Genomic DNA, 18,213 nt, shown 5'->3' with positions numbered 1-18,213 from the left:
AGATTCCCAATTCTGCTTTAGTTTTTGGTATTTGGTTGTAATGAAAAGAAGTCTGTCTAAATCTCCTTATGGGCGACCAAATCTCTCAATTTTTTTTATTTTATTTATTTTTTTTTTAAATCACTTTAGCTTTGAGATAATTTTTCTACTCCGCAGATGTAGTTGTGATCTTATGATGGCTTAAGCGTTACACCCTCTACAAAATGCCTTGTTTAGATGAGTTGGTGAAATATTGATCAGCCGTCTTGTGATAAAACATACATCCTCTTTATTGCATGAGGGTGTAATCATCGATAACCTTGCACCTGCCCATTACCAGCCATTTCATTTTATACAAATTCACTCTTCCAGATGCAGCTTCGTACCTTATGCAGATGGTTCTGTATCTGTAAAGGCTAAATGACACGCACATTTTCAGTTAACCTAAGCATGTCAGTAAATTCTCTGGCTCCTGGAGCAATTCTCATTTTCCAAGGTGACACGCAGTGAAACTGAATTGGCATCTTTGATTTACAGTATCGTAAGAATTATGGTGTAAAAGTAGTAATAAATCCATTTCTGTTTTGCCATGCCGTCTTTGACGTAGTTGACATTTGCATTTGTGAACGTACATGCAGGTGTGCGAATGCTGGACGGTGAGGTGACTGACATGGTGGAGGCACAGTCTCTCAGTCTGAATCCCCAGCACATTGACGTCTACAGCGCCAGTTGGGGTCCGGAGGACGACGGCAAAACTGTCGATGGACCGGCCAAACTCGCCAAAGAAGCTTTTATGCGTGGAGTTACAGAGGTGTGTGTTTGTGTGATGCAGAAATTATTTACTGCCTGTGTGTCGCTTCCTTTCGGCAGTCAGTAATTGAACTGTTCAAGCATGAGAGGACACAAGCGGGAAGAACAAAGCGTTTTTTGACCCTGACAATTATGAATAGAAAGGAATGTCCTCTGAAAGCCACCCAGGAAGAAAACTCCTAGAAAATGAAAAGCGGCAGCACTGGCAGAAATCAAATGTTTGTTTGTGTGTTTATGCCTCACCCCCCACCCTCCCCTTTTTGTCTAGTTGAAGGGTACTTATTAAACTCTGAGTTCGTCTTTTATCTTTGCATCTTTTTTAGATAATCAGGTTGTGCTTTCTTTAAGTGTGAATTCAGTGCTTATTTCCCACCTTCCCAAGGTTGTTTTTAAGAATTCCAATTAAATTCCATTAAGTTAGCAGAGCTTTAAATTGCTTAATGACAAGCATTTATAATCAAAAGCTTCCAAACACATGCTTATCTATATGCACATACACGTAGAGGGTTTGTAGAAAAGTAATTTCAGAAACTTTTCTGCCAACATCTAACGACGCGATGTGAATACTAAGCGACCATGCATACCGTCATGTCATCAGCCCTGTTGTTGACTTGTTTTAATGCATGTGACACACTGGGTGTGTGTCAGATATGTGAAATGAACAAGTTAACAGATTAGTAAGTATACAGATCACACCCCGACCTCTCACATCTGCTCGCCATGAATAAACACATCCATCCCGCTAACACAGACTCTTGTTATGGAGCAGTAGGATTCAAAGCATGTGCCATAAAGCTTGATTGGAACCGCTGACACTGACTACTAAGATAATTGCCACAGTGACAGCACTGTCAGATGGTGGTGTGGGTGGTGCATGGCTGGAATTGATCAATGCAGAGAGGGAGAGACAGTGCCACTCAATACAATAAAGCCGCTCTTAGATGAAAATTATTGCACTTCAAAGGCTGAGAGGTTGGATGATTTATTACAATGAGCTGTTGTCGTATACTGCCTTTCCATATTGAATTGCTGTCATGCGATATTTGGCTCTTTGTAATTTAGTGAGTGACCACCCAGGCCTGTACGTTGGGTTTTAATGGGACTCTTTTTGAAGCGAGCTCTGAAGTGAACTTGCCCCACTATAATTGGGCTTCCTATTAAAGATTGAATGAGATTTTGTTCTTCTGTGGATACTGTTAGTCTTTGGTACACATGGATGAAAGGACATGTGGTTGTCTTTTATTTTCCTGTTTGTTTAAATCTATGTTGTGTGTTCTCCAGGGACGCGGTGGTTTAGGCTCCATCTTTGTGTGGGCTTCTGGTAATGGAGGACGGGAGAAGGACAGCTGCAATTGTGACGGCTACACCAACAGCATCTACACGCTGTCCATCAGCAGCTCCACACAGAACGGCAATGTCCCCTGGTACAGCGAGGCTTGCTCTTCCACCCTTGCCACCACCTACAGCTCGGGAAATCTAAACGAGAAGCAGATAGTGAGTTGGCTCTTTCCAGATTTTGCCGTCTGCTGCAAAGGTTGCACAAAAAGTACTAACACACACTGCAAAAATACAGCTCACTACCACCTAAAACATCTGGAACAGTTTAAAATCTGAGAAGCAGGAAGCCTGGAGAACTTAATAAATTGATCATTTTAATGGTTGGAGATAAATTTTAATCTCATTGCGATTAATTCTGAACACAGTACATTAAGCTTTTTCAGCATTCTCATTCTGTACCCTCCATGTGTGAATCACAGCTAGCTTCTTCATTCTTTGCTGCTTTTGTTTCCTTTTTTTTTTTTTTTGCCTGTCCCGTTTGGCTCTTTTGCCATCAGAATTGTTGTCTAAAGGCAAAGAAAGATGCCCAACGGATTTACTTTACCAAATGCTTTTGTTTCCACTTCTTCACCATTCATTCAGTTTTGGGCCATTAAAATGATTATGAATTGTGACTGGCTGAAACTCCATCTGGCAATCTGTTGCTGCTTAACACTCTAGTCACAAATGCTGTTTCCCTCTTTGTCTCTCACACGTGCACACACACAGTTTCTTTCTCTTGCATGCACCCTAGCTGACAGACCAACCGGACGGGCAGATTATGACATCTCCGTGACGTGTGGCTGGTTCCTTAATGCTTCAGTGATGCACTCATTTAATAGTGCTGTCATTCATGAAGCCAGGAATAAAGAGCCGGAGTAGGTGGAAAGAGAGCTCTGGATCTCTGAGGTTATACAGGAATATCTTCACTTGTGTTTTTTTCTTTTTCTTTAAATCACATGTATTCCATCTGTCGCTTTCAAATTAAAGTGAGTTATATGTGAACCTAAGGCTCCTGAATGCATAATGACCATTAAAGTCATTCTTGCAGTGCATTTATTATTCCCTCAGTCTGTTAAAAGATCAGTTTCTGTATGCTCTGCGCTGGTCAGCAGTTTGTGATCCAAGCTGCTTTTGTATCAGCTTCATTCAGTAGCACTGATTGATTTTACCTCCAGAATTATACAATGGGTGACTTGGGGTCTTATCACCAGGCAGTGTTTTGTAACCTTTATCTTCCAGCAGATGGTTTTTTTTTCCTGAGGACAAATACACCACAATTCTTTGTATTCATGTAGCTGCAGAAAATTCTCACCTGGGAGCTGCCCAGTACAACTACAGCAGAGTGCTGGGGGTCATTGAAATGATCTCTGCTAGAGCAGTCCAGTAAAAACAAGACTTGTTCAAAAGAAGCAAAACATAAGCTTATATGGTTTCTCTGGTTTTATTTTTCTGCTCTACCCATTAGAAGATTTATCCTTGCTAGGGAGAGAGAATAAGTGAAGAAGTGATGGAGGATAAAGGTTTTTACTCATTCGAGGGAAACAAATTCCAATTTATCGGGTTACAAGAGAGTGAAATATCTTGTGAATTTAAAAATAAAATACAGCTGAGATTTGAATACCTTCATTGTCAAGTGATGAGCTACGTAGAATTACATGAAGAAAATAGACACTGAGGACGGAGCACAGTTAGAAAATTGCATTAGCTGTTTTCCTTCTAGCAACGCCAAGTGAAATACGAGTTTATGAGAACAAAATGGAAACGTGAGAAAAAGGAGGAGGAATGCTGTGATACTTAAATTCACTGTGTTCATCTTGCTTAGGTGACTACAGATCTCAAATCAAAATGCACGGACTCTCACACAGGCACCTCTGCCTCTGCTCCGCTGGCTGCTGGGATCATCGCTCTTGCCCTTGAGGCCAAGTAAGTGCTTATCGCCATCATTTTTCTGAGTCCGACTAGTCCCCGCTATTCTTTTCAGCTGTACAGCCTTATTCTAGCGTTTAATATCTGCTGGCTTTTGTTTTTGGGGAGGGGGGAAAATGGCACAAGCTCGTTAGAGATTGCAACAGTTTCTTTCCAAACTCAGATATTGAAGTTTTCAGAATGCCAGAGTAGTTTGTGGAAATGCTCCACTGTTATCTCACGAATTTTTCCAGGCCAATTTTTTTTAGACTTTTATTTTTTAAATTCTTCTATTAAATTAAGCTTTTACTGCTGGTGCTGAATGTTTATACATTAGTTCTGCGTGATTATCCCATTTTATGAATTACTTTTTAACCCCTCTGCCACAGATTTCAACTGTGCACTTACAAACAACACCATTTGGATGTGAGCGCTAATCATTCTTATCTAGTCACGCAGCACTAATGGAGAGACAAACACGGACGTCAGAAGAGCGCCGAAAACGAGTAATTAGTCTTGTGGCAAAACAGAGTGAGGTGATGGAAAAAAACTGTAATTAGGAATGAATTTGATGACAAAGTGAGTCAGCAAAGTTATTATCTAAAAAGCCTCATTTTCTCCAAATCCACAGTAAGACTAAAAAGCCTGTACGCATTTAATCACAACAGAGAGGCCAGTTGTGACTTCATGTAAGCCCTTTTTGCGTTTGGTAAATACCAACTTGCTTGCCTGCATAAAGATTAATGATGCTTTGGAAAATGTCTCGCAAAGGGCAGAAGAGGACTTGAAATACGTGTCGACTTAAGATTTTATGCAAGCCAAGGAAGAATGTGACTGCTAAATCGCTGTATTCTGAATTCAATCACCTGTCCATCAGCAGCTTAAGACTATAGGATGATGTAGTTTCAGTGGCTCAACTTGAATTTTAAGCCAAACTTACCATATGTGTTGCTGTTTGTGTGCTGTCTGTCTCTTTCTGTGTGTGTGTGTCTGCGTGTGCTTGCACGTACACGTGTTCTAGTAAAAACCTGACCTGGAGGGACATGCAACATCTGGTTGTACGAACTTCTCAACCTGCCCACCTGCTCACCAATGACTGGAGAACCAATGGAGTCGGGCGCAAAGGTACAGCAGCTCCTTTCAAGTTTTCATCAACCCTCTGCAGTTTGCAGATGCCTGCGAGGCTCATTATTAGTGTGCATCACATAAACCAGATTTAACTGGACAGAGGTTGAAATGCACACCAGCTGGGAGAGCCAGGATGCCGGCTAATGTTTCCTCTTGCTTTCTACAGTCAGCCACTCGTACGGATATGGTCTACTTGATGCCGGTGGTATCGTGTCCATGGCAAAAACGTGGACCAATGTGGGACCACAACGAAAATGCGTCATCACCATGGTCAGCGAGCCAAGGTTAGTACACCGGAGGCTCATTAATACCGCAGCTCGTTTATCTCAGCACCCTGATCACAAGAAACTGTTAAGGTGACGCAAAGAGGGGCAACACACTGCAACAGACACACAAACACGTGTACATAAACACAACAGAAATTATAGATATGTTTGCATTTAAGAACACAATTTCAGGAGATTCTCACAGTACAAACAAATAGAATACACTGAGCACAAGCAGCCTGTGTGAGTTTGCTTAGGTTTTAATTAATATTGAGTCTCGGACACATGTCACAAAACAATGAAAAACTGCAGTGTGTCCCAGCTCAGTTCACGCGTCTCCTGGAATCATGTAGTCTGGGATACTTGCAGCACGTTCTTGAATTTGCTTATGTTGTATCTTCAGCACCGTGGTTTGTGATTGAATTGTGTTTTCTTAATTTGGTTGTTTTGTTTATTCGCATGTGTTTTCGTGAGACGCACTGTGTTGGTCTCCCATGGCCACTGTGGTCTGCACACGTTACAGCTGTCAATTTTCTAAAAACAACTTATTTGTTTAAATTGCTTTGACTAAAACCCACACAGCCTAGTTATTAAACTAAGTCATATGTGTCTCTGGAGGAAATTATCTCATTGGATTGGAGCAAATTGATGCTTCAGTGTTTTTGGAGCTTGACCCATATTATGGACCAAAAAACCCCCAGCCCCAGTTATACTAATTACTAAATATTCTAATTATTTGTAATCATGTATGCAATTATGAACACTATTTTAATAGCTAAAGTTTGAAGAGGTAAATGTTAAAAGCAAAGAAAAAGAAGGGTAGAGCAATAACAGCATTAAAAGAGAATGCACCAAATATCCATCAAAGACAGCTTGTTTATTTCTAGCCGCTTTGTTCTTTGACTTCAAACATTCGTTAAATACTATGATAAGAAGCCTACATTTTTCAGAAATGGCAAGTTAAGAGTAATGAAAACAGAAATCAACATTAAATTGGTAACTCATAACAAAACAAAGGTTTTGGAGATGCTTGTGACTTGAGACTGAGCTGTCAAGCTTTGGCGCAGCGACACATCGTGTCTTCATCATGTTGGCTTTGGGCGCCTGTTGAAATGCCTGTCATTTTGTGTGCGCGAGACTCAAACTTGAGACAAAACACTTAAAAGAAAGATAATAGTTTGTCAATTCATGTGTACCTCTCGCTGTTGAAACTATATATTTCTTCCTAGCCATTTTATTCCTCCTTCTGCTGGTGTCTCAGTCTAAATCCAGTCAGACATCGCCTCTTCATTATGCACTGCCTGTCACTTCCCTTGCTGGCTTTGAGGTTCCTCTCTTTTACTGGAGCTATGAGACGCTCAGAGCAGATGGTTTGAGCGTCTGGGAACAGCAGTCAAGGCAGGTTATTCAATTTACATTTTAGGTGTTTAGCTGACGTATTTATCAAGACTGTCTTGTAATAAGTGAGCAGGCAGGGTTTCAGTATCTTTCTCACTGTCAGTTACTTTCACTCGTTACCTCTGACAGAGTCATGACCGCAAGCTTACTGAGCCCATATTATGCTCATTTACCGGCTCATAATTTTATTTTGTGTTCTGCTAGCATACTTTTACATGCTTTTATATTCAGTAACACATCAGTTTCCTGACACGGCGTATATTACACCAGAATACACTCAACAGACGCTCCATTTGAACCCTTTATCACCCGAGTATCAAACAGGCCGCTTGGTAAGATTTTAATTGTCATCTTTCAGAACCCGTTTGAATTTTTTCTGTAACCCAAAATGGTTGTGGAGTTACAGTAATGTGAGGCACACATAGTTAAATCTGGGTGAGGCTGATTTTTCTGTCTGTGCAGACAGCTGTCCCGTGTGATTGCCTTGTGCTATCATGATGCAGTGAATATCTCTGTCTTTGTCTGAAACTGGGTGAACAAATGGGACTGAGTGGTTATATCCATTAGCTCCTGTCCTGTGAGTTTGTTATTTTAGGATTATAGGTAGTAAGTATAAACAAGAGTTTAGCTGTATGAATTTGAACTGTAAGTAGACCTGGCTCAAGGAGAGACTCCCGCATTAGACAAAACATGATGTTTTAACATTTTTAGGAATAACCTGAGTTACTAGTTCACATGTGTACTGTCAGGGAAACACTGGCTTTTAAAAAAAAAAAAAAAAAAAAAAAGCCAGCATGGTGAATATGATACCATGAAAACACAGTAACTCGCACCTCGTCCTTGTTTCAAATCGGTTCAATTTCTGATTGGCCATTTAAACATTTCAGCATAGTTCATCAAGGCAAAGTTATAGCTCTGCAGTGCTCAAACACATTTTTGAGGACTTTTCTATCAAAATAACACTCCTCTGCCTTGTCCTGAGCTCCATAGATACCACGACTGAGATATTTTAGAGTTGGAGTTACTTAAAAGAGTTGACTGATGTAGATTCCTGAAGAAAAACCAGCCAGTGGTTCAGAAGCAATGTTTTCTCTTTGGGAGGGCTGTGTAACTATGCAGGCTTTTTACATGCACAAAAAAGCTGGAACACATTTGTCATTTTATGATGATTTTATGATTATATTAAGTCCAACAATACTGCACAATTATTATATTTAAAGACCAAAGTGAATTATTATAACCATAATTACAGTAACATTAGGCCATTTACTTTTGTAGCCGTGAGATGGGGAATTAGGCTTTGAGTGACACGAGCAGACAGAAAAGCTCCTGCATGCCTGACTGAATGAGGCAGGCTTTGTTGCAAATGTGTGTCAATGTAGTGTAAGAACACTGAATGTGATCAATGTGTGCCCATTTCCTTCACACCAAAGTTGATGCAAATTACTACCAGGTCTGCAAAATCTTTTGCAAATAAAAACTGTATGGCATCAGTTAAAAGCTCTCGCATAGTTTTTAAAAAGTGATTTATGATTTGGAAACATCCCTTTTTGTTTTTCCTAGATTTTGCCAAACGCATGGGAATGCTTCAAGTTTGGCTTACACATGTGGTGTTTGTTCAAAAGCTTTATGCACAACGAATTGAAATGAACACGTCTGTGCTGGAGGGATAGTTTTGATTATGCACATGTTGATTGGTTGACTTTTAGGACTTTTTGCGTAACCCACTTTACGCACTTAAAAAGACAGCCAATTAAATTGTAAACAAAATGTTTCCAAAGGTGGTTTAATGCTACAGACAGACTTGGGATAAGTGGTTGAAAACATGGCGTGGCCAAATAATTGCAACCATATGCAATAAATGTGCAGTCTCAATGCCTTTAGGATTGTTGCTTAGATCACGTCTTTGACCACTTAGTCAGTTGCCATCTGTAAAGCAATCTTGATGCATCAAAACGATGATAAAACTGCAATAAGATTGTGTCGGTCTTCAGTTAGTAGTTGAATGGAGACGAACTGGAACTTGCATGCAGTCTGTTTGTGATTTGCTGTGATAAATTAGTGAGATTGCAAATCTGCTTTTGTCTGCATAGACAGAAATTCATATTAACTACTTGCATTCAGAGTCCAGCCATAACCTTATAGGCTTAAAATAGAACCAACCGTACTTTTCATAGCAATATACCCAGAATACAAGCAGCTGACGACCAGATGAGTTGAGTTCCCTGTTCTAAGGAGAGCGCTCTAGGATGAGTTGTGCTCATTGGTGCACATTGAGTCAGATTAATTGACTGACTGTGATGAATTTAATTTGCATTTGCATTTATAAATTAGACTGCAAAATATTGGCAGACCTTTGCCAGCCTGTCTGAAAGTGATTGTTGAAAAACCAACGTGCAAAAAAGTAAGGATTTATGTAACAGTTATTATGACAAATTGGAATCAGGCAACATATGAAGTAAGAAAAAAAAACAGATTTTTATTTAACTAGCTCTTGATAAAAAGGGAAAGGGAGAGTAAGGTGTAGCTTCTCATTTACTTGAGCTTTCACACTAAATGGCAGATTGCTGGTTAGGTTTGCAGCTTTTTCTTCTTTTTTTTTTTTTTTTTAATTTATTTTTGTCTGAGTGTGCTTGTAAAAGCAGATTCTATGTTTCCAGTACTGCCATAAATTTAGCTGCTTCCAGACCCTAAATCACAGTCGCTTGTGCTGCAGCAGTCAACTGCCAATGATAAATCAACCTCAACAGCTCTCGGTATAAATTTCCATTTCTCTAAGATTTTCTGTCCCCACCTCGAGAAACCATGAAATACGTTTTGCAAGCATACTTAAATGCTGCGTGGCTGTCAATTTGCATTATAATATTATCATGGGCAGTTACTATATGACTCATTGGCATCTGAATAGTGCAGAAAATTAACCTTTTACATGACTTTTCCCATGTGAGGCTGCTTTAAAGGTCAAAGGTGTTTACTGTATGCTGCCCTTTCAGTGCATCCTGAAAAATGTGACTCATCCTAAACCTGTAGGGACTCCGTCTGGATGCAGTTTAATGATCATCCTGTCTATAATTTTGGCACATCTGTGCCACTAAAACCCTGCACCTTCCTCCTCTGAACTGTTGTGGATGCGTATAATCTCCTAAGCGGATTTTGGAGGGGGGGGGGGAGGAAAAAAGAGGTGTGTTTACTTCCACAGAGGATAGGGGTGCTACAGGTCGAGACACTAATCCTGTTCAAGGCTTGAAACGAATCACCTTTTGTTGGCTTTCAGTGTCCAAGAGCAAAATGTGGTACACTTAGTAATAAGCCACTAATAATTCCACTGACACACAATCCGTGAGTAATGTCCATCACTGACTTAATCTGTCGGTTAACAGGAACATTGGCAGCCATTTATATATTAACAAGAGTGTGGACGGCTGCATGGGGACAGACAGTCATGTGACCTCATTAGAGCACGTCCAGGCCCGGCTCACTCTGTCCTACAACCGGAGGGGAAACCTGGCAATCCACCTCATTAGTCCTGCTGGCACACGCTCCACACTGCTCCACCCCAGGTAAAAAATGCACAACTACACAAACATGGTGATCTACAGTGCGTGCTGGTAATCACAAAATACTTCCTTACGCTCCCGCTTGTTTTCCTGCAGGCCTCATGACTACTCATCAGAGGGGTTTAATGACTGGGCTTTCATGACCACCCACTCTTGGGATGAGGACCCTACTGGGGCGTGGATGCTTGAAATTGAGAATGTGGCGGGTGCCAGTGACTATGGTAAAGCAGTTTTGTTATTACATAAAGATAATATACACCAGTTACCCACATCGTTACAACCACCTGGTAAATAATAGCTCTCCTTGTGCCATCCAACTGCTCAGACTCATCGGGGCATGGACAGGGCACTTCTGGGGCCTTCCTGTTGTGTCTGGCTTCACAGTGACGGTCCTGTAGGTTGCAGTTTAGTCCCATCATGAACTGATTTTATTCCTTCTAAATTTTAAAATTGCTTAATTAAAACTGAGGTCCAAGATTGTTGGAAGCTAGGTCAACACCTTGTGCTCTTTGACATTTTCCAAGCTCTTCCTGGGCTTTTAAATTTTATCAGTAGGGCACATTGTCATCCTCCCCCTCACATGCTGTTGGGGATGGTGCTCTAAAGGTTGGGTAAACTTGGTATGCAGCAATCATGGGTGTGTGATATGTGCCAAAGTAACATCCAGCAGAACATTATATTGTATTACGATAATTGCTTCTCCTGGTTTAAATGTTGCGACTGATCATTGTGCAATGATTGATCGCTTCCAGGCTTTATCTAATTTAGTATCAGTTTATCTTCCCTCTTTATCTGGAAAATGCTGATCGAAGATCCTCAGAGTCCACATTGAATGTTTTCAACAGTCTTAAACCTAAGCGAGGTCACCACTAGGTCACCAGAATGACCCTGAATGACATTACTTGAGTGTTATTTAATGTAACCTTTTAATCTGTTGGGCCTACAGTCCAGCTCAAGGGTTGAAGGGTCAGTGCCAAGAGATTAGAGATCAAGTGGCTTCTGTGTCCAAAGTGTTGTTGCTATTTTTATACTAGTTGACTGTATGGCTGTGCAGACTTTTTTCCTTATTGCAGGAAGGATGACAAATTCTTCAGTGTTTATGGTTGGCCGTGGATCATCACACAAAGCAGGTCCACCCACAGCACCATATTCAGCCAAAATACTTAAGAAAAAAAGATCTAGATTCAAGTCTCACGCCTCCCTCCTCAGTAAGGAGTGATTTACTAAAGTGGAACCTCTCATGAGGCCCCACACTTCAATGATTTTTGAGAGATGTGCTCTTTATAACTTGTTAGGCACAGAGTGAAATCATGCTGTCTTTAAATTTGCAGCCCATATCAAGGAGCAATTTTCTGTCACTTTATGCAGAAAATCCAAGAGTCTAATAGGAGATGAGGATACATTTACAAAAACCACCCAAGGGAGTGCTGGAGCCTTGCTAGGCTTGACAGGCCTACTTTTTTCACCCCCCCCACAGTTAATTTTAGTTTTTCATCTGTCTCTCCGCCCAGGCACTCTGACCCAGTTCATCCTGGTGCTGTATGGCACCAGCTCAACAACTTCCAGCTCCTCTGAAAAGTCTCAGCCTGGCAATGACAGCTGCAAGACGTTGGATCTGAGGCAGATATGCATTGGTAAGACTGTTGTCTCTGCTTTGCTCCTCACGGGTCCTTTCAGCCACAGTAGAGGAGAAGTGTAGTTTTATGTTAAGGTGTTACACTTGAACTAGCCCGTTCATGACATATGATCTCGGCTGCATCCATTTGCCTTTTGTCTGTATTTCTATGCAAACTTGTCTATGCACAACTCCATTGTGTAGCCTTATTATTTGCATAAAATTTAATATAAGAGCTGGTTTCTGCTCAGACTTACGTTTACTCCACGTCTCTTTTTAATAATCTCATTTAAAATAAACGTAATCCTTCTACTGTGTTCTACCGAGTCCAACTAGTGCTATAGGCAAGGTCTAAACATGCCACTGAGCACCAAGGCAGTGTGAAGTACATGTTTCCTGAAACAGTGCCAGTCTGACCCCTACAGGCTTTCAGTGGTACTTGCATGCTTATAAACAGGGTGAGTGCAATGTAGTTATCATGTATGCGATTATCATGTGTTGTCATATCCATGTGTCATATGGCACTGGGTGTGCTATGTCTCAGGGCTCAAAACTATAATTCTGTTTTTGAACAAGCTGACAAGATGCAGCAGGAAGCGAAAATTTCCTCCTTCTGTTGGGTCTCCTGTTTTCAGCTCTATTACCCTCACTGCTGTCTGTTAATTGTCACTACAGGCGATGGTCTGCATCTGAACTTGGTGCCTATGGAAATGTGTCTTGTTTAAGCGTGCTGCACTCAGCATAGACATGTAAAGATTTAGTAAGTGAAAGCAGCTCTAGTAAAAGTGTAAGAGCAAAACAAAAAAATTGCCTTGAAACAGAGGGCAGGCACAGCCTTGTTAAATGTGCTCTCAGGGCACGAATCCTGGTTCTGTTTTTTGGTTGTGTGACTCATATGAAGAGCTGAAAGGTGCAGAGGTTCATTTCTATTTCTCTATGTGTTACAGAGTGCAATGCAGGCTACTACCTCTTTCAGCAGGGCTGTGTGAAAGAATGTCCAGCAGGCTTCTCGGTGGGCTCCCAGCCTCTCAACTACACAGTGGGAAACTTTATGGAACCAGCTTCCGTCCCAGCCTGCCTGCCCTGCCCACAGCCCTGCCTGACCTGCAGCAGCCTCAGCCCTCGGTCCTGTCTGTCCTGTCCCCCGCACAGCTCCCTGGACCCCAACTCTGGCACCTGCCTGCATCTTAACCAGTACATGCGCGAGTCCCCTGATAGCTTCATGGTAGGGCCAAGTAACCAGAGATCGCAGCTAGAGTCAGGCTCCCGGCTCCCCATAACCATTGCTGTGCTCAGCTGCATGGCCATCATCGCCACTTTCGCTGGCATCTTCCTGATGCTGCAGCTGCACTCCGGCGCGCTCATCAAGTTGCCCTCTCTGGAGGCTGGCGGTGGTCTCGGGGGCACCTTCAGTCTCGGCGGAAATAGGGTGGTGTCGTACCGTGGCATCCCAACAGTGTGGGGGGAGGAAGGGGTAAATACAGACTCGGAAAACGAAGAGTTTGACGTCCAAAATGAGAGGACTGCCTTTATCAAAACACAAAGTGCTCTTTAATGCCTCCTCCACGTCCCTCCCTCTCTCCTGCTTTTAAAATCCTCACACCACCATTTGTCTGATAATTCAGGGCTGTGGTGACTGTCTCCTCTCACAGTCTTTTTCTGGTTTAATCTCCAGTTCATTTTCTTTTTCTGTCCTATCGGATTCTCATCTGAGTTCTGTTTCGGGATCTGGTCGCTCCGCTGTGCTGTGGGAGACCTGATGGGAAGCTGTTGTCTCTCAGAGCTCGGGATGGCCTGAGCTTTGCTCTGTTCACACTTGGGCGCTTTTCTATTAAACTGGCTCTCTCCCTCCCTTTGCCCTCAATCACTAACAGTGTCTGTCTGTGCAGAGTCCATTTTCCCCTCCAGCTCCTTTTTGTTACAGTAAACAAATGATTATTATTTGCTTTCTTCCTCTTTTTTTTTTTCTCCTCCCACTGTGTCGTTTAGTCTCAGTGCAGTAGCCAGATGAGATTGCGTGTATGTGTGTGTCTGTGCATGTATGCGTGTGCATCTCTAAATCATTGTGTGAATGTGAGCGTGTAAATCTAATGAACAGTGAACAGTGCAGAGAAGCTTAAGCGGGTCCTGTCATATTTAGTGCTTTAACTAAAACGTGATGGCCAAAAATTGTATTATGAACCATGAAATCCAATTTGAAAATATTTATTCTCTCTGAAGTGTCATTTAATGACCTCGCTGTCTATAATCTGTTGACAAATACAATGCTCTCCAGTTATTTACATTTTTAAAGTGCATTTTCAAGATCAAACAAATCTAAAGCGTAGCAGTTGATGAGAAAATATCCAGACTTCAATGGTTTATAATCCATCAGCAGTCAGACGTACAATGCAGACCTTTCAGGATATGCCATCTCTGCAGTGTCTCTCTCTCTATGACAGGACAATTGCAGTATCTACTGAAGATACAATTCTTATTTCATGCAGTCACTTTTAAGCCAGTACAGTTATTGTTCCTGTTATGTGAAAAGGTTTCTCCCAGCTCTGAAAGAACAAACTGTGAGTCATTCAGCGAGCAAAGCCTCCTTCAGCCTTTTGGGATTCCAGCTGAACTTATTCCTGTTTTGGAAGCTATAAATTCTCCTGTGCTCGTAACCTCCCCCAACCATTACATGGAAGGGTATCAAAACAAAAAAGAAAAAGGAAATTATAAGAAAACAACACACACACACACACAAACTTGCAGGCTATTCAATCAACCCTGAGGCATAATCCCTGCCAGGGATATTTAATTTCTGTGTCTGAAGTGCTTACATCCTGGGGCTGTGGGAGAAGATGCAGGGCTGCTTGGAGAACCCAAAACAATGTGTGACTTGAGCGCAAAAGCTTCTCAAAGCAGCTGGAAGGTGTTGACTGACTTGTGACTGATTTCTGACAGAGCTGTAACAATATACCGGCTCTCCTCTCATCACATCAGCACTACAAACACACCGCATATCTTAACGAGTGAAAGTTGCTTTGCGTGTGGGAGAGTGCGAGTGTTAGTTTATTGCATATGAGGTTCAGGAATGTTTATCTGCCCTCTGAAGTGAAGATTTCCTTCCTCCATCCTTCCAGTCTCTGCTTTCTTCTTCAAATTTCAGATATTGTTTAAAAATCCTGCAGCGAGACTCCACGTCTCATCAGCATCTCTGCACTTACCCTCCAGTCTGCATCTAATCTGAATTTCAGATGATTTCTTTAGTGTACTTGCCAATTAATTATATTCTGAATAATACTGCAGCAAACTATTTATTCTGAGAGATTTTATTCATTCCTTTAGGGAAAATTGCTTTAAGCTTTTTTTTCTTCTTCTTCGTCCCCCTCCTCCTCCTTCTTCTTCTTTCCCTCCCTGGCTGGTCATCATCTGAAATTTGCATCTCATTATTTAATCCAGTGTAGCCATTTTGATTCCAGTGATCTTTTTTTTGTTATGTTGAAATTATGACTTTCAAAATCAGTGGAGCTTGCTGAGAGAGGTTGTCATGGTGATGACATGCATTGGCGACTGCAGCTGCTCGTCCTTCTATCTACCTCTCATATCATTCAGCAAGGTTTCGTTTTGAGGAGCTGATAAATGATCATAGAGGTCAGATTATATGTAGGTTAGAGATGAAATCGCTTCTGGGAAATGGTAATTTAATTTTTTAATTTTATTTTATTTTTTAAGGACTGTAGGTTTGTATGTCACATTTATGTTTTAGAGGAGAAACAAACAATTGCAATTCAGAAACTGTAAAGCTGCTGTGTAAATTTTACTCCCCTGGAACTCCTATCTGTCCTAAAAATTTATTGCCTTTAGGATCAGCATTCATGTGCAGACACACCTGGGTGTTAAAGCCTCTTACTCAAAGAGGCTGGGTAGGAGAATTGCTCTTACATCTTGTTGGCCAGCATTTAAGTGCTAAATCAACCTGAGATTGCTGGGGGCGTTTGTTTTCTTCATCTTTACCCAGGCATCTCCTCCTGGGGTTTCAGACCTTATTTTATTCTTTTTAAGTTTCTGTCACTGACAATCAATTCCTTTGTTTGTTTGTTTTCTTTTGGGGTGGGAGGGGGGCAAGGTGCAGAAGCACACAAACAAATGGATTTTAACTTTTGATTTAACTGCCTCACTAGAAAAGCCTCCACAGAAAATGTTATTCACTGTATGCAGATCATTTAAATTGCAGATTTAGAAATCAAGTCTTATTTGGAAAAAAGAAATTCTCCAAAGGCAAAAGAATGCAGATTTTGATTACCAATACCTGCCAAAAATCCTCTTGAAAAGAATGGAGGAAGATTGGTATGCATGCTTTCAAACACAGCGCTCAGCCAGGAAGCGTAATTCATCTCGAATGGCTGGTGCAGGTGTAACACATTTGGCTTACTGTGGCCGCTTCTGGATCAGAAGCCAAACTGAAAATGAGGATTTGGAGAAAATGCCCCAAAAGGAACAAAGCTAATGTGGCAGGCTTGTTCTGCAGGGGTCTGTGGGTTGTACATTAGTGCCTACTGCCATTTAGGCTTTGATTAGTTCCACTTTGAGGAGGGTGCTAATTTAAAAATGTAATAACTCCAGCTTCAGACTTGAGCCACCAAATCTTATTGACTTCCCAGCATGCTGCGAAGTGTGTAAACAACAGATAATGGGCTAATGCAGAAACAAAATTGCTTCCATAAACCGTTTTTCTTAAACTCTGGATGCATCTTTTGAAGAAGTATAACATGGGATTCAACCAATGCGTTCCAATTACTGTGCGCTAATTGATTCCTGGTCTAGTCAAGATTATGCACTGTGCATTTTCCTTTGGACTTGTATTGCTTCCAGGAAGAGTGGTTTTGTTTTTTTGTTTTTTCTTCTTAAAAATCCAACACTGCGGGTGTTCAGACAGGTTTCTGTGGCCCCTCAAGTGCGCACACGAAATGATTTATTCGTCTTGGCTACTGTTGTATTCACTGCAGCTTAAACTTAAAAATAATAAAAAAGTAAAAATAAAAAATACTTTAATCAGATGATCTCAGAGCGCTGAGCAATCGGGTGTTAAACTTGGGAAATCCATGAATGCAGGCAGAATTAAGTAGCTTCTGCTTCCGAAGAGCCGGAGCTGCAGAAAACCATCAGCAGCCAGCTGATTCTTTTAACGGTGAGAATACGATAAAAAAAAAAAAAACCACAAAAAACCCCCCCCCCACACACTAAAATAAGACGAGTGCCAGAAAGCAGCTCGTAGCTAAAAAGCCCTACCACTGTAGCTGCTCTTAAATTTAGAAGGAAAAAAACACTGCATGTCGCAAAACATCTGCCCTGGTTATAAAGAGAAGACTCCCTCATTGCTGCCATGAAGGCTCGTCTTTACATTGCTGATTTAAGTCATGTGGAGCTCGACGTTGCTCCCGTCCTGCTTTAGGATGTAGTCTAACGTGAGATTAATATGAAGTCGGATGAAGTTAATAGGAGCAATATCTTTGGCATAACCAAAGACAATCATGTTAATGCTGTCTGTTTAGTATGAATATGTGTTGCTTCCAGGTTGTCACAATCCATCGACCCTTGGCTTGTGTTCAGAGTGTTTTTATTGAAACCATTCAGTCACCTCTGCCTTTTTTTTCTTTCTCTTTTTGTTGTCGTTTTTGACGATCTGCGACGACACCTTGTATGTTCAGCAGCTGCGGAGGGAGGAGGTAGAATGTATCCCATCGCCATTAACTTAAGGGCTGAATCAGACCTGAGTGCGTCCGTGTGTGCACACGCGTGTTAAAGTAGAAAGGAAACACTTTGTGATGGAGGAGCGGTCAGTGGAGCAGCCTCAGTCGACTCCGTTGACCTCCTCCCGCCTCTTCGTGAGGTTCCTGACCTGTGGCTGCACACAGTACCTTACAGATACGTGTGACCTATGGTAATGTACAAGAATGAATATCCTACATGGAACATAACTCTAAAATAAGGCCTATTTTTGTACTATATGAAAGGTGCAGTGTAATTTTCTTGTAATTTAAGGATTTTTTTTTTTTGCTCTTTTCTCCTTTTTATTTAATTGATGTCAATTATAGATTCTACTAAAAATAAAGATCTATGCAAATTTGAATGTGTTTTTTCTTTTACTTAAATGATTGAAACTTGATGCTGTTGTTGGTTAATGAATGCGAGAAGCACAGAGATGGTGGACAGTTTAACGGTACATAAAATAGTTTCAAGAAAATATCCTACATTAAAG

At 41.3% G+C, this 18,213-nt stretch overlaps 1 protein-coding gene across 4 annotated transcripts in view; it reads left to right on the top strand.

Annotated features, from left to right (window-relative positions):
- The window catches only part of furina (furin (paired basic amino acid cleaving enzyme) a), an 84,675-nt gene extending 66,591 nt beyond the window's left edge, over positions 1-18,084 (top strand). For all 4 annotated transcript variants that reach the window (XM_085452920.1, XM_085452923.1, XM_085452922.1 and 1 more), the window contains exons 8-16: positions 618-790; positions 2,071-2,283; positions 3,932-4,032; positions 5,036-5,139; positions 5,309-5,426; positions 10,187-10,366; positions 10,460-10,584; positions 11,875-11,997; positions 12,926-18,084. In XM_085452920.1, the coding sequence (XP_085309046.1) occupies positions 618-790; positions 2,071-2,283; positions 3,932-4,032; positions 5,036-5,139; positions 5,309-5,426; positions 10,187-10,366; positions 10,460-10,584; positions 11,875-11,997; positions 12,926-13,533 (1,745 nt within the window). In that variant the 3' untranslated portion in view covers positions 13,534-18,084. The remainder of the gene's footprint in view (positions 1-617; positions 791-2,070; positions 2,284-3,931; positions 4,033-5,035; positions 5,140-5,308; positions 5,427-10,186; positions 10,367-10,459; positions 10,585-11,874; positions 11,998-12,925) is intronic.
- Positions 18,085-18,213: the final 129 nt, after the last annotated feature.

This window comes from Copadichromis virginalis, linkage group LG1 (assembly GCF_057382275.1).
Source record: "Copadichromis virginalis isolate Kocher_CV1m ecotype Utaka linkage group LG1, C_Virginalis_male_GT1.1, whole genome shotgun sequence".
In the NCBI taxonomy this organism is placed as follows: domain Eukaryota; kingdom Metazoa; phylum Chordata; class Actinopteri; order Cichliformes; family Cichlidae; genus Copadichromis; species Copadichromis virginalis.
This window is presented reverse-complemented; position numbering and strand designations above follow the sequence as displayed.